At 43.1% G+C, this 20,816-nt stretch overlaps 2 protein-coding genes across 3 annotated transcripts in view; one reads left to right on the top strand and one right to left on the bottom strand.

The window, feature by feature from the left end:
• The window catches only part of sh3bp1 (SH3-domain binding protein 1), an 11,661-nt gene extending 5,505 nt beyond the window's left edge, over positions 1-6,156 (top strand). The window contains exons 10-18 of one of the 2 annotated variants that reach the window (XM_023395560.2): positions 24-160; positions 675-786; positions 1,145-1,226; positions 1,312-1,392; positions 1,583-1,696; positions 2,076-2,173; positions 3,126-3,294; positions 3,389-3,756; positions 5,291-6,156. In XM_023395560.2, coding sequence (XP_023251328.1) covers positions 24-160; positions 675-786; positions 1,145-1,226; positions 1,312-1,392; positions 1,583-1,696; positions 2,076-2,173; positions 3,126-3,294; positions 3,389-3,756; positions 5,291-5,568 — 1,439 coding nt within the window. In that variant the 3' untranslated portion in view covers positions 5,569-6,156. The remainder of the gene's footprint in view (positions 1-23; positions 161-674; positions 787-1,144; positions 1,227-1,311; positions 1,393-1,582; positions 1,697-2,075; positions 2,174-3,125; positions 3,295-3,388; positions 3,757-5,290) is intronic. The other variant, XM_023395559.2, reaches the window with a different exon arrangement.
• cdc42ep1a (CDC42 effector protein (Rho GTPase binding) 1a) lies at positions 6,145-18,493 on the bottom strand. Its single transcript, XM_023395561.2, has 4 exons — positions 18,329-18,493; positions 13,529-13,633; positions 10,087-11,080; positions 6,145-7,975 (listed from the first exon to the last, which is right to left on the bottom strand). The coding sequence occupies exons 3-4, from the start codon at positions 10,556-10,558 to the stop codon at positions 7,236-7,238; spliced, it is 1,212 nt and encodes a 403-aa protein (XP_023251329.1). The 5' UTR covers positions 10,559-11,080; positions 13,529-13,633; positions 18,329-18,493; the 3' UTR covers positions 6,145-7,235.
• Between the last annotated feature and the right edge of the window lie 2,323 nt (positions 18,494-20,816).

Genomic DNA, 20,816 nt, shown 5'->3' with positions numbered 1-20,816 from the left:
TGTGCAATTATCTGATTCTGCAGGGCCAACGCAAAGCCTCTCTAATCAGAAGGTCTACGGCGAGCCTCTGCTGTCTCATCTGACTCAAAGCAACAGAGAAATCGCTGCTCCCATCCAGGAGTGTATTCACATGCTGCTGAGAACGGGCATGTTGGAGGAGGTAGGACTGATGGCGTGACAATACAGGGGTCACAGCGATTGATATGCATGTAAACTCTGATTAACAGTGTCTTTACCCTGTAGTTTACTCTCATTCACCACCCTGCATACAGCTTTGTTTTAATTCCAGTCTGCAGACCATATTTATATCAGGTTTTTCTCATTCTCAGGTACTCAGGTGAAAATGTGTCATGTTATTGACACTAGAATTTACTGTGTTTTATCCTCGGCACTGCACTTTAATTTATCCATCCAAAAATATTGGGCTAATTGAAATGGAGACCTTGAAACACTTCATTCGGTGGACTGACAGACTGACAGACCAGCTGACTGACAGAAATGACTAAATATGAAGTCACCTCTACAGAGTTTTGGCTTTAGGTGCCTGTAAAATACAAAAATACAAGAGGAACTACAGAGATTTATAGGAAAATTAAGTTTAAGAAACTCTTTGTCTCGGGTCATTTGTTATATAATCAGTGGAGGGAACCTTCCTCTGCCTCATTGCTCCTCAGGGTCTGTTTCGTCTGGCGGCGGCGGCCTCCGTGGTGAAGCGGCTGAAGACTTGTCTGGATCAGGGAACGGTGGACCACAGCGATTTCAGCATGGACCCTCACGCCGTGGCCGGTAAGGACGTGTCCGCTTCTTTTTTCCCTTAAATTTCCTCTCGATGGAGAGCCGAGTTTCTGTCGCGTGCGCTCCTCCACATCCGTTCATCCAGCGTGACTTCTGCTGCTCACCAGCCACCCGGTTCCTCTTCTGTTTACCCAGCTTCCAGTAATGTGAAATACATCATCTCATGCTACATATAGAATCACTCTGTTAAATCAAACGGGGGGATTCAGCAAGACGTGTTTATACCATGTGTTATTCATTATCTTTATTTATCTAACAGGACAAAATGGGCAGTAACTCAGCACATATTACCTCGAACTGTTTAAACACAGCTGGGATTATGGACCTTTATCTCTGAATTTGTTGACAGGAGCTTTGAAGTGTTACTTTCGAGAACTGCCTGAACCTCTAATGACCTCTGAACTCTACAACGACTGGTTTAAAGCAGCAGGGTGTGTATGACATCTACACTATTTTATATTTTTACTAATTTCTTATTCAAGTCTGTTTTTCTGAGTTCGATCTTTGTCTCCACAGGGAAAAAGACTTGACAGAGAAGCTGGAGCGGTTCAAAGAGCTGCTGAAGAAACTGCCACCTGAAAACTACAACAACCTCAGGTTTGTTCTCACCTCCGTCCGGATCACGTGTCTCTTTCTCGTTCCGTTTCAGGACGTCCTTATGTTCAACTGGAGTGAAATGCATTTTAGTCCACACGGCTCTGTGGATACACTTTTCTTCTAGTGCTGACTTCCTGTTTCTCCTTCCTTCACCCAGTCTACTTTGTGTTTTCCTCCTCGTCCCCGTCAGGTACCTGGTCCAGTTCTTGTCTCTGTTGTCGGAGCAACAGGCTGTGAACAAGATGACGCCCAGTAACATCGCCATCGTCCTGGGACCCAACCTGCTCTGGCCACGAGCTGAAGGGTGCGTATAAAACAGTCTATCTTTGACCCGTGTGTGTGTGTGTGTGTGTGTGTTTTGTGTGTGTGTGTGTGTTTGTGTACTATTACCACACCCCATTCGTTCATGTTCATTCATATTTCACGAACCAGGGCTGCTGGTGTGAACCACAGTGTTGAACCTGAGAAAGATGGTCTTTTACTCACAGAGAGGTTTTGTTGTGTGTGTGTGTGTGTGTGTGTGTGTGTGTGTGTGTGTGTGTGTGTGTGTATATGAATTGCTGGAGGAGCAGCTGTAGCTAAAGTAAACCACTGTTAGCAACTTTAGATTTAACTTAAGCGACACTCTGGTTGAATTTGTCCCCTTGTGTTTCCTCCTCCTCTCATCTCTTCCGCCTCTTTAGGGAAGCGGCTCTGCTCGACATGGCGTCAGCTTCTTCTGTCCAGGTGGTCACTGTCATTGAGCCTCTCATTCAGTACAGCTCCAGCCTCTTCCCTGAAGGTATATGTGACATCAGTGTGACATCAGTGTGACATCAGTGTGACATCAGTGTGACATCAGTCTGGATAAATCTGGTTCATTTTAACTCGGATGTTGTTGCGGTTTTGCCATTTTATCATTTCTATCGGTTCAAGTTGTCACTGAGATCACAGCGACATTGCATCGCTCGGATTAACAGACAAAATTGTGTGTGGATTCGTTAGCAAATAGTAACTTCCAACTTGATTAAGCACATATTTATTCAGGAGCATGCACCAAATAATCAGAAGGTAAACTGAAGTAATACAGCTTTTAAAACCCCTCTCCAGAGTATGTGTTTGATGGTTTGATTTGCTAAAGATTATCTGATTAAAAAATGGTTCCCAAACTTTTCATCGCTTTCTCTAGCTACTTAGCTTCTGGAAAACCTGCTGCATTACTATGACAACTAGGCGACTTGGAGCTGAGCTATAACTATTTAACATGGTTTTTAATATGGTGACTTTGATATTCTTTGTTTGTTTTCCTCTGTTTTGATGCGTTCGAAAACACAACAAAAAATGCGGTTTATATAAATGTTAGAATGTAGAATAACAGGATGCCCCAGGGTGCCGCTGCACCAACTCTGGAAGCTGCTAATCTAACCCACTTGATTTGGCGGTAAAACTGAAAGTAAGCACACCCATTGCACAGGAAATGCTAACAACTACTGCAAGTACAGTAGGCTGAAGTTGAACCAGGAAGTCTGTATGGAAACTGTGATTAATGTTGATGACAGACAGTTAGGACTGTAATTTCACCTCCCCAGACAAATACATTATAGTATAGTCTGATTGGTTCACTGGTTATTTCTCGCTCAGACTTCTTGTTAGCTAAAACTAAATTATTACCAAATAACCTGGAATTATTCTGTAAATGTAAAGCTGTATATTCGATGTAGGACTCATAAATGTGTATGTTTTGCTTCGGTCAGCTGTCTCCTTTGAGATCCCAGATCTTCCCGAGGTCCCGGATGTGACCCTTCCTGTTCCTGTTGCCCAGTCTCAGATGTCAGAAAAGGAGAAACTGAGCAGAGCGGTCTCCTGTTCATCCACAGCCTCCTCCGGCTCCTCTCATCACTTCCCTCTCTCCAAGACCAACAGGTACCATTTTGTAAGAGGTCATAACAGTTAGACCTCATCGCATTTAAAAAAAAACAAAAAAAAACATGAACCTTTGTCTGTTTCCTTCCATCAGCACAGCCTCTCAGGACAGTGGTGGCTTCTTCCTGGTGAAATCTGGCTCTGTGAGTCGCAGTGGCACCTCCACATGGGGCGGCCCTGTAGCTGAGCCAGCAGCGCCAACCCATCCAAACACAACATCCAGCATCTCATCATCCCACAATCCCAGCCCTATTCAGGCCTCCAATACTTCCGCTGCCTGCAGCTCGACGGCGAACCAGAGCCTATCCCAACTTCCTAGAGCCACGGGATCAGCGCCAAACCCGGGTCAGGCCAAGTGTCCCACCCAGAAGCAGTGCTCGGATCAGGGCCAGCTGGAGCCAATTTTGGAGGCAACTCCAGACTCTCCCAGAGCATTAGTGAAGATGACCTTACCGTACAAACGTAAGTCGCAGTCCACCGAGCTGGGTGGTGGTCTAAAGGTACATCCAAACAGATCCAGGGGGGAATAATGTATCTGAAATCTGTAGATTTTCTCCTTTGTTCAAGATGATTTAGCCACGTAATATAACTACACCGACAAATGAAAACCTCAGCAACTGCGGGTGTGGACAGATCTCAGTCTTCAGTAGCGCTGGAGCACTCCAGATATTTAGCAGCAAGTCGGGGGACTTAAGAAGAAAGAAAGGTCAGCTTAAAATTTCCTGACTTTTTGTCACGAGTGCAGATCAAGTTCCAAAAACACTGGATGCTACATTTCCCATGATGCAACTGCATCTTTTGTTAGACCCTTCTTGCCTGGTAAATGCCCACATCTTTCAAATTCCACGCCTCAAGATCGCAGCGCAGGCATCAATGATCTCATCAGGGTTATTTCCCTCTGAGTCAAAAAATCTCCTGTCAGAGCCACAGGAAACAATATACAACAATTTCAAAAGTTGTCATGACAAATAAACCAAACTTCATGTGCAACATTTGGTGCACTTCCTCTTTAAATATCCCAAGCCTTATTTTATTTCAACTAGCAGCAGCCGTTCCTTCATTGTTGTTTCTAGGCCCGAGGGAACAAGCAGATCTCGTTGTTTATATGTCTCTTTCTATTGTGCAACGCTGTGTACAGATTCTTTGCTTCTGCCCTTTTCCTCTCACAAAGTCAAAGTGGTGGCTTGTTAGTGCAAGTCGGCAGAGAGAAAATAAATTACCGCTCGTTGTAGCAACAAGGAAGTACACAGGAAACAGGAAGACTCGCACCACTGACCAAAATATCCACCTCTGGGGTCATGCGTCATCTCTCACATTGTTGTAACTACCACAGACTCGAGGAGAAGCTGAAATACTTTCCCTTATAAGTCTTCTCATCCTGAAATGTTTGTCTGCCTACAAAACTGAGACCGTTTCTTACTTCAACTTTGTTGTTACATGATATTGTGTTAAGTTGTACTTTCTCACTTATTTTAATATCACAACCCGCTGTGGTATTTTCTACTACCAATTAAAAAGCAACCCGTGTTCGTAATTTGAGTATATTCTGTTTTAAAGGATAGTTTTCCCAACAAAATCGAATTTAAATGCAACACTATTTGGCAGACAAATATCAGACCTCCCTGGTACGTGAATGCAGCATAGTGGTAGTCTAAACACTGATAATCATCTCCAGACTAACAAAATCAGACGGGATGATCACGGAGGACATAATCCTAAAACATCCTCTAACAAAAGATTGGTACCAAATGTCACCGATGGATAACATTAGCTAACTTTTTAAAGAAACTTTCATTTCTTCATTCAGAAATTAGATAGTGATTAGATAAAGCAATGATACAGCATGTTTACATTTTCACCATCATGCCAGCAGACAGCAGTACAAGATTAATTCCTGTTTTTTGAAAAGATTGATGTCTTCATTTTCACTTGCACAGTTAATACATGTTGTGGCTGCCTTATATTCCACCTGTCTTTCCTCTTTTTTTTCGTGCAGCAAAAAGATCCTACAACCCAAACAAAGCTAGCGAGCAGGCGACGGTTCAGTTCTCCAAACCGAGACCCTCAGGGCCTCCCAAGCCCCAGGTCCCTCCCGTCCCCGCCACAGCCCCAGCGGCCACGGACACTAGGACCCAGCCGACGCCTGCACCCCGAGCTCAGGGGCCCGGCGTGAAAAAGCCTCCGCCGAAAAAGCCTGGACTCAAAGCGCCAAACTGCCCTCCGCCACTTCCTCCTCCAACACAGGCAAAAGAACTTCCTTCCGTGGCTCAGTGAGAAAAATTGACGTGTGTCGTGTGAATTTTCTCGTTGTGGTTGGTGAAGAGCAGCGGAAACACTTATTCTTATTCTGAGTTCAGGTGTCGCAGTTTATTCTACTTTTTTTTAAATATTTTTTTATCTACCAATGTTTTCATAACCACTGTATCATTTATTTATTTGTCAGCTACTGGTGTCCTTGTATTTCCCAGAATGCAATGTAAGTGCAGAAAAGCAAATCTTTTTGGTTAAAAAAAAAAAAATAGAAATCACATGAAAAAAGAAAAAGCCTAAACAATAAATTAAGCCATATTACCAAATTCCTTTCACAAGTAGCAAGTGGATTTTTCTAGAAATCTAGTACGAGCAAATTATTCCTTGACCCTCGAGGCTGAATTGAGATTTCACGTTTCAGTTGTTAAATGATTCTCCACCCAAAGTCTGATTTTTCACCAGAGGACGACGGCTGTGGTAAATAACAAACTTTTCTTGGACCAGCTGTCGGCCTTTATCTTCCAGGATTTCAGGTGGAATATCACTTTAAACTGACCTTTTAAATGTAAAACATATACATGTAAATAAAACGCTATTCAGCCTAATTAAAAACATCTTTATTGTCAATTTATATCATCATAGTATATCATTGGTATTGACTGCAGCATATGGATGTGAATTGCACTATGTACTGCAGGTGCTCATACTGTAAGTACGTATTTATAGGAGGTCAGTTGATATCTTCATGTACAGTTGTATAAAAGAACATATAAATGACAAATCTTCTATAAAAAGCAATACAGGAGTCGGACTTCATATTCATAAAAGGTGCACGGAGTATCTATATAGAAGGTCTGCAGCATAAAATGAACATTTATATGGTTCAGGATTTAATTGCTTCTAGCAAAAATACCGGCATGAACATGTCATATTCCCTCAGTCTGAGCAGTTTGACAACTGAGACGTTTCTCTGGTTAATGTTTGTCTGACGAGGCTGATCCTGAGATTCCAGATCTCTCATTAATTCTCTTCCCTTTTCTTCTCTCCTGGTAGTGTATTCCTGAGTGAAAAGTTGACAAGAGATTGCAGTGAAACCAAACAGGTTGTAGTAAGATGAAATCGTTGTTTTTTTTTTTTTTGGAGAATCTTTTCCCCTTCTCCAATGTGAAGAAGCGTCTGCAGTATAAAGTGAATGACAGGCTTTTGTAACTTCTACATTGAGTAATGTCGGTGTTTCCTCTGCGACAATCTTAACCACATTCTCTGGTACATCCTCACTTTCCACGCATCCTTTTCGTTTAAGGCTTTTTTTTTGAGTCATGACCTTTGGAAAAAGAAAGTAAAAACAAAGCGGTTTCCCTTTCTCTGCCTCTGCAGCATCGAGTCTTTCACTCCTTTTAGATACATTCAGCCACGGGTTTGCATCAAAACTGGACATCCTTGAAGCATCCTTGAAGCATCCTTGAAGCATCCTTGAAGCATCCTTGAAGCGTAATTGTGTAAGAGTAAAAGATCCAGTATGAAGGATACTGGGTTCAGGCTGTAGTTTTCATGGTCATCCTGTCAGTAGAGCCAGCCTCATTGACCAGAAACAGATTTTAGATGATTGATTTGATTGGAATTACAGAGGAATCATACATCACATAAAGATTTATTTTAGTTAATGTGAAGACATCTCCGATTTGCTCGGCTCAGACTTTGATTTCATCCTCATCGTCCATGTAAGTGTAGGACATTTTCTTCTTGGGCTGACTCACGATCATCATCTCCGTATCTGCAGCCTCCATCCTGCTCTGTCCCTTTGAGAGGCTGACGCCATAATGGCGCGCGAGCACATTTGTGGCGCTCTGGAACCGCTCGCTTTCCATCCCCATTCCCAACCTCGCTCGTTCAGGAGACCCCATCACCACGTCCGGTACTTTAACAGAAAGCCCGACTCCGTTTACCTCCATCACAGTCTCCTCCTCCTCCCAGTCGGCGGGGGGCGGGCTCTTCCGGCCCCCACAGTCCTCCCTCAGCAGGGAATCCACGTACGAGATAGTAGCCGAGTCCATCTCCGAGCCCTCGTTGGTCAGCCCGCACGCCGACCCCGCCTCCTCTCCCTCCCAGGCGTGGCCGGGCTCCTCCGCGTGGCCGTCAATCAGGCCGAACACCTCGCTCATGAGGGAGGGGCCGAGGTCAAAGGTGAAGGTGTCCAGGGAGGTGAGGGAGGGGAGGGAGTCAGAGTAAGCGTTGGTGCTGGTGGTGGTGGTGGTGGGATTGGGGTGTGAGGTCACAGTCGTGGCGGAGCAGGTGGATAAGATGGCATCGGCGGGGTCGGTCAGAGAGCCTCGGTGGATGTTCGGAGAGCGGGAAATGGGGAGGGAGATGGAGGGCTGCTGACGCTCAGAGCGGGACTGACGAGGCAGAGTGACGAAGCCAGACTCCAGACCTGAAGAACACACAGATATCAATACGTGAAACCTGAGTGGAGGTATTCTGTCTTTCACACCTGTGTGTGTGTGTGAACGTATGTTTATAGGAACAGTTCAACATTCTGGGAAATATTCTTATTCGTTTTCTTACTGAGAGTCAGATGAGAAGAACGGTACCAATCTCATGTCTGGCTAGCTTAGCTTAGCATAAAGGGGGGAACAGAAGAGAGATAAACACCAAAAAGACTTGAATCACATGAAATGATTTAAAACTACTTTTCTTAAAATGACTTGATGGACTAAATTACATTCATTTTAACTATTGTAGCTGTATATGTTTATATATTTCTGTTACCTGTACATTCCATGTACAATATACTTACTTTACCTAAACTAAATATGATTCAGGTTATTTTGCAGTCACACTTTTAGCATGATTTAGCAAAACACTTCCAACAGGGGGCGGTGTAAACCCATCTGAGACGAATCTGTCTGACAATGTCAAACCAGCCAAAAAACTGAGGTTCCTGAGTTGTTCTGCTCTGTGAACGGTGAATCATCCGCCTAACCCTGCCAGATCACTTAACAAGACACACACACACACACACACACACACACACACACACACACACACACACTCACTCTACTGCCTTCATGACCCACGGGTAACAGATAAATTACCGCAGCTCTTGTCAATGCCAGCCATATAGGGCCTAGAGGGAGGTTTTTCATTCCAACCAAAGAAAACAGCGTCTGATTTTTACAGATTAACACACTTTCATAAGAGAATGAGAAAGACGTAATCACTGAAGTGTTTGTCTCAATGTAAACCTGGACAATCTCTCCCACCTATATTTCACAAGCCATACTGGAGAGTAAAGCAGCTGCTGCTTTCACTACAAAAATAAGTTCTGTATTCTCTACTTTCAGGTAAAAAAAAACAACAACACACACAATAGAACACAAAACAATATATATAAACTATAAAGAGGGAGATAAAAAGATGAATATCACTGTGTATATGTCTATATATATGAAGCTAGAGCCAGAACATGGTTAGCTTAGCTCTGTATAAAGACTGGAAGCACAGGGGAAAAGCTAGCTTGGCTCTGTCCAACAAAATGACCTACAGCATCTTTAAAGTTCAATATCTAAGGTTAGATCTTGTTTGTTAAATGCGCACAAAAGTGTAATGTATGAATCTTCTCATCAAACTCACAATCACGTCCCTCAAAGTGCCAAAACTGTTCCTTATAAAACAAGCGAGTTACTTTAGAAAAATTACTCTAGAAATTAACTTTCCTTTGTGTTTTATTGACATTCACCTAAGCCCTCAGACACACACACACACACACACACACACACACACACACACACACACGCACACACACACGCACAGGGGAAGTCAGACTGCAGGAGCCATGAGTATGGTGTTAATGTGGGTCTTTCAAACAGCCTCTCAGACAGCTTGTTTCCAGTTGTGTCTGGATCTCTGTGTGTTATCAGTGTGAGCGCTGCTGATTACGAGCCAAGGTGATTCATAAGGACATCTGGGGCAAATCTGTCTCTGTATTCCTGGGTAGGACTGATGGATGAGTTTCCTCTCAGCCCCAAAACTGTTGCCACTTCTCTGAAGTTTTCAATTAACACTGGTTAACTCATCTGACCTTTGCCCACGTCTTTCCCTTTTCTTTTTTTCTCGCGTTTCCAAATATAATAAAGAATAAAATAACATCTACCCTTAAATCCTAGGGACCATTTTGGGATTCGGTGATGTACTTTGCTTAATCCTTGAATAACTGCTATAAAAAAGAAAGAGATGAAATGACATCATGTGAAGAAATTTCCAGTGAAGATAGAGAAATGCTGGACTATTTCGGGAATCCAAAACACTGACGGTGGAAGTTCCTCAGAACAAAAGTCTCTTTCAACAATTACTAAGGGAGGAGTACGTCATAAAGCCACCAAGCCAACAAACCATCACACAAACAGAAGCCAGCAGACCAATACAAGGCGTCTTGTGTAATTTTGTGAAACCGCTGTCATACTACGCTCAGTCATTTGATCGTTTGTTGATGTAAAGATATTGATTATAGCAGCTTTAAAAAGAAGATATGACCTTACTCACCATAAGAGCTTTTCTTCTCCATTGGCGTACTTTGAGAGCTGGGGAAGAGCACCTTGGTGGTGGGACTCCCATTAGACATATCCACGTCCAGCCTGGGGAGGGAGATGGCGTTCTTGATGATGGGAGAAACAGCTGGCGGCGGCGGTGACAGATCCTTGGATCCTCCTCTGGGTCGGTTGTCAGAGCCCCTCCTGATTTGACGGAGCGTCCTGGAGAAGAACGCTCCGATCTTGTTGTCAGGGCTGGAGATAGAATCCGTGTCCCTGTTGTTCCCGTTGGCCGTCCCGCCGTGGTTGCTGAGGAAGGAGGTGTCCCCGAACACGTCGCCCCCTCGGCCCACGTGCATGGTGTGGCGGAAGTCACCCAGAGGAGGGCTGATCATTTCCACTGTGAGGTCACTTTTAAAGCGGCGCTTGCTGTGGGAGTGTGTGACCAGACCTTTAAGGCCTGACAGCTTCTCCTGAAGATTCATGGTGAGAAGAGGCGACTGGCTTAATACTTCTAAAGAAATAAAACCGAAAAAGAGTCTTGAATTGCCTTTAATCCGACCGAAAGGCTGAACTGAATTCAAGGTCAATTTTTCCCGTTTCAGATTTTTGCCAAAAAAAAAAAAAGGACAGTTCAGTAGTCCAAAGTACAGACCTAAAAAATAGCCCTGAAAGGTTATTCCAAGATCTTGAAACCATGTAATTTCTAAAGCTAAAGAGTTGAACTCCAGGCCTGCAGCGCCAAATAGTTCACTGAAATATTATCTCTGTTTATCATGTGCAGGCCAAACTCTGTCCCACTCTTTGTAGCTTGTTGTTATGCATAGCTGGCTGAATTAAACAGACATAAATTGAGGAGAACACTATGCAGTTGTGTTCCTGGAGGCAGCCGGGGCCAGTTGGAGTGTGGTCAGGTCGCCTGGCTTGCTTTGGGCTTTGGCTTTGTCGACATCAGCTCAGAAATAGGTCCAGCTGCAAACGGTTCTGCGGTCGCACCATGGAACCATCTATTGAGAGTAAAAACAGGGGGAAAAAAAACATCTATCTTTAAAAAAAAAAAAAGAAAAAAAAAAGAAGTAGACAGGGATGTATTTGATTTTGAGGGATGTCGAGAGAAATGCATGACATTTGCAGTTTATGCTGTGGAAGTTACGATTCGGTGAGGGATCACTCTGCTTCCTATTGCGAATACTGTATGTAGTTGTAAAGTAACCTCGCTGCGTTTTGGACAGATCTGTCTTTCCACAGGTTTTTTAAGGATGCCGCGTTCCAAAGGTCCGCTGGTCTGGAACCATCTAAATTTAGACCACAGTCACTCCTCTGTGCAACAAACCAAAGTCTGCTTCTTATCCATGAAATAGGTGGGCCTTTTATTTTGGCGGGGGGGGGGATTCCCGCTTCCATTTTGTGCAGCTTTGTCTGGCATGAAGGTTGCACGAAGTTCCTTTTACATTTCCCTGAAAAGACTTATCAAGCTTTGAGAGCAGAGCAGCAGGCCTCATTCAGCAGGCTCACATTTGTTTATAAACAGGCAAAGTATGCTCAGCGAGATAGGAAGAGATAATGAAAAAGTCCTGATAAGAAAAACACTGCTGCTACTTGGCAGTACTGCTAGACTACCAGCGTATGGAGCCCCCGAAACTCACAAGTAAAAGGTTAACAAAAAATAGAGTTGAATACATGAATTATAATATTATTAATTACAGAAATAAAATGAAGAAGCTTCATAGTTTTCCTTTATCTTCCAGTAAAATAGAGAAAAGCTATTTTATTCCTTCACCTCCAAAACAATGAGGAAATAAAACTTAATTACTCTTCTATTTATCTTTCACTGCCTCCAGTTATTGTTCAACTTGTGCGGTTTCTTATTGTTTGGTCAATTATTGATTTTCTTATTTCCCTCATGCCACATTCTCCATTTTTTCATTTGAGCAACCAGAGGCCTTCGCGGCTAGCTAGCTTACCTGAAAAAACATGGAGCCTACGTAAATACAATCAGAACCGGTCTTTTTAGCTAGCCACCTACCTGAAGCGAACTTTCATGTAGGTAACCGCCATATATTTCATACTTAGTGTCGTCGTTGTTCTTGTAACAGCAGCCGAATCTTTTTAGCCAACAAGCTAATCCTAACAAAGCTGGCTAGCTAACTAAAATGAGCTCTTCTTAGACCTGTCTGCATAACATTATCTTCCATTAGCATTACTCTAATGTTCTCTTTATAGCTTTATACTCCTTTTTCACACTCCATTTACACTGCATTTCAGCTTGACTTACAGTAGTATTAATTTAAGTATTCTGTTATACTCTTGACTCGACTGACAGCCTATTACTGCCTTTTGTCGGTTTAGGTGCTCCATACCTCCATAAGTCTGTAAGGCAGACGAAAAACTGGCCTTTTGTCAGGTGTTGTTCTTTGCCAGCAGAGTAATGGATATCCAATTCTAAAATATTTTGATAGCATAAAGCAGCCCTGACAAGGACCTCTGGTTCTCTTTAAAAGCTTTCCACTGCAGCAGCTAAATGTCGGCGGGCTTCCCACGCATGCAAGGCCCCCGTCTGGCTTCATTAATGACCTGCTATGGTTCACGACATGGAGATTGCGTCAGGTCCAAGGCAGCCCTTCTAATTTGCTGCTGACCGCAGTCCCAGGCCCTCCGCTCCACCTCCCCTGGCTGGCGTTTTAAGAGGGGCATCTGGGAGTGGAGAGGGAGGAAACACGCCACATACCAGCGCTGAGCAGAGCCATATCGAGGCTCACAAAGAGACGCCGGGGACCAGTATACCGAGGTGTGATGTCGAATCTGAGACGACGTGCGCCTGCAGGGACCTTGTGCACGTTCCCATGAACCGCTCTGAAGCGACAGGCCACCTCTCTGATTAAAACTATTAGTAGTAGCTGCAGCCACGGACACAAAGGCGCTCGCGCTCTTCCGAATAAGGGAAAAACTTTGACTCGCTAAAATCAAGGTCGAACTAGAAAAACATCAATCTAATTGATTACCTGCAGTATTACAGGAATATACACTGGGCCATTAATTACTGTGACTGTGTGCTTACAGAAAGCTCTGGTGTTTTGTCTCTGCCTGTAATCCTGTTAAAGACCTTTGACCACAGCTCAGAGGGGGTCGCTCCCCCTGACTCCTCTCATGTATTTGGACCCTTTGGGGCAAAGCTTATTTCATCTGAACATATGCTCCCATCCAGCTGAACTCTCCTTCCCTCCTCTCTGTGGTCCTCCTTTGCTCTTGCTCCCCTGTTTTCTGAGTTACACAAGCACATCAGGCATCAGATAAAATGGCCCTGAAAAGCACCACAAGGTCAGAATAAAAACCCCCTGATATTTTTAGTCTTTTAAAGGTAATAACACTATAATCCCAGTAGCAGCCTGACTCCCTGCGTCTTGGATATCAGAAAAGAATAGGGGGACCTCTCAACAGGAGCATCTCAGACGTACCATGGATTATCTTCTAATCCTTCATCTTCTTCATTACCCCTGGTAAGGCACCTCTTTCTGGGCACGGCCTGGCTGCTACCACCCTGGTCAGCTGGTCCTCTGGTTCTGAGGAAACAAAATACAAAGTGAGTTTTGAGGAGAGAGCAGGAGTTGAAAAAAAAAAAAAGGAAAGAAAAAGGTTTCATTTTTACAGAGGAGTGAAGGGGGAGGATGGCGAATTGGGACAGAAATAGAGATGAAAGAAATGATGTAGAGAAACGTGACTAAGAGAAAAGGTCGGATGAGGAGAGGAAGCAAAGGGAAGAATGGTGAAACATCAGATCATGATTGATATTACCATCATTATTAAGTCTTGTGGAGTCTTGCAACCTTCGACAAACTTTTTATCTGTTTTTAAATATCTCATAATTTGAAGAAAAATCTTAACACAGCCTAAATCCTGCAGAAGCAGAAGTGCAACTGTTAGATCCTGATCAGCTGGATCCTTTAAAGGCTGCACCAGACAATAACAGTGGTGTCTCTAAGGGTGGAGAGAGACAACTGTGTGAACACTGTCTGAACTTCAGTCAGCGGGCCAGACGCAGCGAGTGTTGACGGGAAAAACCTCTTCCCCCGCTGCAGCCCCCAGTTTGTGATAAAATGAAGAGCATTACTGTGTTAAACCTCCACGCTTAGTTCAGCTTTTAGCTTCGGCTTTAAGTTGCTTTCTTTGGGCAAGTCGTCGTTCAGGGGGGTTTTCGGCGCGTTCATACATCACAGACAGGCTCAATAAAATATTTCCATGTCACTATGTAGAGTATTTGCCTGAGGTGGCTTTACTGGATATAAACCAGAGTAACCACAGTTTAATAGGAGCCGTGTGTGTTGTCTGTTAGTGTGTGTGTGTGTGTGTGTGTGTGTGTGTGTGTGTGCAAAGAAATTCCTGAGCAGAGCATCGGTCGGTGGAGTCGTTCTCTCGATTACGACCATCAAACATCCTTCTTCTCAACCTCAGTGCTGATTGAAAACATGTTTGGGTCTGAATCTCCATTTTCTCTTTCATTCTCTCTCCTCACTTTCTCTCTCTCTCTCTATTTCTCTCGGTTCTTACCCTCTCATTTCTCGTCTATTCTTGCCTTCTGATATTTATTTTCTTCTCTTTGATTGTCTCTCCTTCTCTTTCTTTTACCATCACTCTACGTCCATTCTCCATCTTTGTTTCTTTTCCCCATTCCTCCTCTTTCCTTTTCTCCTTCTCTTCCCCCTCATTGTTCCTCTCTTTTTCTGTCCTTGTTTTCTTTTCCCCAGTTGCTTACTTCTTCTTTCTCTTTCATGTCTTTTCTTTATTTCTCTTTGAGTGTCTTGACTGATTTGGAAAGGCTGGAACAGCTTGACTACAACAGCTGTCGGGGCCCACACACACACACAAATATAATCTCTACTTCTGATGACTTTAACTCAAAAGTGTTTACTCTGATATAGTTTGTCTGTAGTCAAATCAGCGACCGACTTTGTGTTTCACCACATGCCTTCCCCGGCCTGCTCTCTCCATCGCCTCTCATGTCCTTCACTCAGTAACCCCGCTAACCAGGTGAACAAACATACAAGATAAGGCCGCATTTTTTAGGCTCACCCTTCGACTTTCAATTACGTTCCTATTTTCACCGTCCACGCTCAGTCTGAGTCCAAGCAAAACACGGCTACACTTCCTCCTTATCCAAGAAAACATTTTCATGCTTCAACAAATATCCATACTCTCCGAGGCTCTCTGCTTCCTGCATCTGCTAAAACCGACAGTCCCAATTTGCCCTCTTTGTTGCCTCTTTCCTTCTGTTTATATCTTTTCTGCTCACATTCATAAACTTGTTTCTTTTCGTTTCTTCTCCTCCAGGTCTCAATTTATTTAATATTTCCCATGGTACAGCTATTATTATAAGAAGGTTTTTAAATGATCAGTTCACCCAACAAGTGATGAGAGCAAACATAGACACCAGAGCCTGACTGATACGTCTGCTGATAACATCAACCGATCACAGAGGTATTGTTTTTGTTTATATGTCAGCTGATGTGCCAAAGTGCCAGATATATCTGATGTAACTTAGAGACAGCATCACCACTACTGAGCCTGTCCACCAGAGGGCAGTGACACTTTTAGCAGCAGCAGATTTAATCATGTGTAGCTAGCTGGTGAATTAGGCCAACGTTAGCTCCACAAGCTAGTAGAAAAACTGTTTCTTGGTGACTTTTTGATGTGCATATTGGACTATTGCTGTTCATGGGGAGGGCTTTAATGGAGAACAAATGTGCCAATCAATACTGAACAAGACTTCCAGTCAAGTTTAACCCTGCAGACACAAACCTGGCTAATAATGTCTCTAAAGCAAGCTGCAACGTCAGGCACCAAAATTCAATGTCTGGACGTGGTGGTGATATTTTGTTGGTTTTAAGTTCTGTTGTTAAGCAACTAAAATCCAACATCTTCCAAATGTCTCATGCACCAACACCGTCTGTACATTTAAAATACTAGACACTGTAGTCGAGGGCGAAACCTGACGTCTGCTAAACGTCACAATGTCAATAAGCCACCGCTGGATTTTTTGACGTCAACCTGATTTTTATTTCCAACAAAAAATGTAAACGTCTATGCAAAACAGCAGATTATTGATTATCAAGTTTCACATCTCATCTCATATAATATAGTTTCAGAGAAAACGGAGGAAGGCGGGGACGATGCAAAGCTGGAAAAACTTTACAACTGTAATCTGAAAAGTTTACATGTAGTCAAATTTTGAACAGCAGCCAATCAACAAAAAGACTTATTGCTGCCTTTAAAACTGAAAGATCCTGGCTTGGTTCACCTAAACAGTCCATTAAAAATGTCTCTGATAATATCTGAAGTGACTTCCTAAATATTCATTCAAACTATAAGTACTTTAAAGGTCTTTTCATGGGTTTGGGAGTTGGTAGCAGAGGCTTGTTTGCCCACATTTTCTCTCCACACAGTCAAGTCACAGCAGCAGCCGCCCAGTTTGAATACATGACCTGCTGGTTGATGACCAGTAATTGATCAGTCCAGCCTCTTAAAACCCAGTATATTCCTGATGAATGAGTTGTGGCCATTTGGTGACGACAGAACGTGATGGAGCAAGTTCCCCAACATCAGCATGTGTGGCCAAAAAAAAAAAGAAAGAAAGAAAGCCAGGGAACCCTGTGGTGTGAAAACAAATACAGCAGCCGGATTCAGAGTTCACACCTCTGCAACTGACCCTTTCCTGGTTGGTTGCGTCAATGACACCCAAAGGTCACAAAGGGTCCCCCTTAGAGGAATGTATAACTCAGGTACCAAAAAAAAAAAGAAAAAAAAGGAAGGAGGAAAAACCACAGGGAACGTCTGCACTCATTTACTTAATCAAGTGCTTTGAAACGTACCGTGTAATTAGTGGAAATCATATGAGGCGGACGTACAGGAAACATATTACACGCATGTGTTAATCATCAGCTGCCGGCTGAGTCGAGCGCATACAAGAGACCGACATGGAAATATCAAAGCATTTACTCAAGAAGGATATACTGTACGTACGCCTACTCTGGAGAGACTAACCAGGGGAATCACAGAGGTGGTTAAACATGAATAAGTCACACACTGAACAAATCCACACGAAGGAAGACCGGACCCATCACTGCATTTGGTTTATTGGATTTTGTCTTATTATCACTGAAGCAGACTGAGTTTTTATTGATCACCGTTGTGCGTGTTTGTTTATTGGCAGGCTTTGACCGGCCAACAAGCTCTTCTATCAGTGTGTGTGTGTGTGTGTGTGTGTGTGTGGCATTTCACATGGTGGCCTCCCTCATGGCTCAATGGCGGGTTGTGAGGGTCAAAAGGCCACTGCCCCCAACTTGTAATGAGTCCAACACTGCGCTGCCTGTTTGTCTCCATAATTAAAACACTTCAGGGCCACAAACTTCAACTTCACAATGTCACGTTCCACTAAATCAGAGCACATCCTGGTGTATGTCAGTGACATGTTTGAAAATTGATAGGTTATGTCATGTAACTGCTGTAATTACAAGGCAGAGTGATAAAAATCAAAGCACTGCCAGAGCTTATTCTAACCGAGGTTGCAGTGGGGAAATAGTAATGATATACTGCTGCCTCTGCTGCTGAATATAAATACGCTGCAGAGAGGATTGAGTTTCATGTCAACTGAGAAAAGACTCTCACAACACTGAAACAACTTTCACAGGCAACATAATACAGTTTGATCAGTGAGACAATGTCTGATAACAGCTTGGTTTCAGTCAACACTTTTACAAGTCTTAATGGTTTTACCTTATCTCAAACCAAACCCACCGTGTTTGCTTTATTTCACTGCCTTGTTCTCCTGAGTGATTTATGAATTCAACTATTTTCAGTAGTGAAAAAAAACACAGTTATAATTAATCCCCTGATATGCAGCTAACAATTAATTAGTTTTTTTAGTTTTTAAAGTTATGCACTCTCCAAACAATAGTAAGAATCAGAGGATAAAAACAAATATCAGGGAAAATACTAAAAAAAAACACATAGAAACGTTATAAACTACACCTCATATGAATATTATGGGATATGAAGGCTATAAAATACCTATGAAATTACACTCCACACAAACAAATTTGTAAGCAACGTAACGTCTCCTTAACGTCACTCATATTACAGCAAAACGTTTCTACATGAAGATTTCAGACAATAAAAGTGCTATAAAGTCCAGATGTACTTATAACTGAGCATTAACTCTTTGTGTTTTTCTTTTCTGACGTCAAAACTGATAATAAACTCACCCCGGGAAAACTGAGCCACGAAGCAGAAAGGGAGACGGGTCGACTCCAGTTTTATAATCTTTTCCAGTGGAAATGTAATACGGGCTGTTGTCGTCCGAGCGAGCCGCTGCTGCAGCCGGACTGCCCCGCTGGTGCGCCGGGTGTGTGGAGCGGCGCAGCGCGGAGGATGAGGAAGGGGGCGGGACGTAGAGCAGATACCCAGTGAGTGAGACAGTCAGAGGACCACACCAGGGGGGTTGTAGGGGGGGGGGAGGGAGACTCCTAGTTCAGGGTTAACGCTTCAATTTTAATGTCGCTCCACAACATGCAGCTTGACTTGTCGACGCGATTTGAAGCAAGGAGTGAAGCACGTAGATGACGCGCTGTGAACACGAGCCTCGCGCCAGGCGTGGGGCCCCAGTGTTCGAGGCTCCCCCACGGCAGAGCTTCATGATGACTTCAGGGTTGAGCTGATCCAGTCTTAGTGCTTGTCATAGGGTCAGAATGAGCAAGTTATTACTCAGGTGGGGAGTTTTTCAATAAAGAGGCTGTATCAAGTTTTAAATCTATGACAGAGAGGGAGTGAAAAAAAATACCCTGTCAAGTGCTAATCATCACTTTATCAGCTGAGTATCTGCTGACTTTTAGAGGGAAATACATAATTATGAAATTATTCCGTGATGACTGTGTCTCTTGCTGAATAATAAGTGACCATAAATTTAATGTGGCTCAGTGTGTAACGACTCTGACCTTCACTGAGTTTTTTTATGTGCCTTAAACTAACCCAAATGAAAACATATCATTAAGTCTACCAAACATCTGTTGATAGTATTATAAGTAGTTATTAAACCTAATTAAAAGAATAGCTTGACATTTTGGGGGGAAAATGTGTTTTGGCGCTCAGTTGTGAAGCTACAGCCAGGAGACGGTTAGAGCTAGCGTTTAGCGGTTAGCTTAGCATAAAGCTTGGAAACTAATAAACAGCTAGCCTGGCTCTGTTCAAAGACAGCAAAAATATATGCCTAGCACCTCCAGAGCTCACTAATGAACACATTATCTCATTTGTTTAAGATATCTGCTGTAATATTTCTTTAGAGGTGATTTTTTTTTAAAAACTTTAGAAGAGTCAAGCTAGCTGTTTCCTGCTGGTTCCAGTCTTTATGTTAACTTAAGCAAACCATCGTGTGAATATAGCTTCATATGTAGGTTAATGGACAGATATAAGAGTGGTATTAATCCTCTTGTTCAACTCTCAGCAAGAAGCTAAATGTACTATAGTGATTACTTTAATCTTGCTTCTATTACATTTAAATTACAAGTTTAATATTGTCTTTAAGCTGTAAGTGTTCACAATGATTGTCCGTTGATGGACGATTAAATATTTGGACAGCATTTATATAGTGTTTTTCTAATCTCAACAGTCACTCAAAGCACTTAACATGCATTCATATACAGCTTTTATCTACACATACAGTGCTTTTCTACCACACCTGTGTTACATTGGGGCAGTTAGGGGTTCAGTATCTTGCCCAAGGTCAAGACATGCAGACAGTTTCCATGTGACTGTTTGTAAAACTGTGAACTGAAATCCTGAAGTCAAAGACATCAGTGTTTGTGATGATACTACAAAGGTGGAGTTTAGCATTTCCACCGTTAATGAAATTAACTGCTCCATGACCGACTCCTGCAACACTTCCATCACCAGCACTCAAGAGAACAACAGCCGTCGGAGGTGTGACCCCATAAACTGCACATGTCAACGGTCCCACGCTGACCTGTCCGACAGGAAACAGAGTCTTATCAACAGCAACAGAAGCATCCTCACCCCGTCCTCAAAGACTTGTAACAGGCCTGCCTGTCGTTAAAGCTCCGAGGTGGCCTGTTAGTCTGCCAGGTTCACCACAGCCGATGACACCGCAGCCACATGCCACTTCTGGGTGAGCTCTCCCCCCCCCCCGGGTGTCACACACAAACACAAACACACACAAACACATGCGCTACAGTGCTCACACGTCTACAGGCGGAAGTAAACACAGTCACACACAATCTGGAAAGTCACCGTCATTCACTGCTTCAGACAACACCCTTCCTCATTTCACACAAGCCTCAGTTATTCTGTGATTACATGTGTTTTTTTTATTTCAGATTAAACATTTTTTTAATAAATATACAGAATATAAACTTAAATTCCTTTTGACTGGCTCCCATTACCATTACCATTATTAGTAAGACCTATCCTCCACTTGTCTTGGTCTGTAGTACCTGATATTGGGACAAAACGTTTACTCGCTAGCCAATCAGGATCCAGTATTTTAAAGGTCCCATACTGTATAAAGTAAGATTTCCATGTGTTTTCTGATTATAAAGTAGGTCTAGGTTCTATATTAATACTGTGAAAGTATCAAACCGCTCAGTCCACATAGAAGTGCACACATACTCAGAAAGCTGTCGGGACCTCTGTAACTTTGTGATGTCACAACAAAGCAGTCATCGCCCTCAGCCACGCCCC

Source organism: Seriola lalandi, unplaced genomic scaffold, assembly GCF_002814215.2.
Source record: "Seriola lalandi dorsalis isolate HSWRI2012SDOR001 ecotype SW California unplaced genomic scaffold, Sedor1 jcf7180002054965, whole genome shotgun sequence".
NCBI lineage: Eukaryota > Metazoa > Chordata > Actinopteri > Carangiformes > Carangidae > Seriola > Seriola lalandi.
This window is presented reverse-complemented; position numbering and strand designations above follow the sequence as displayed.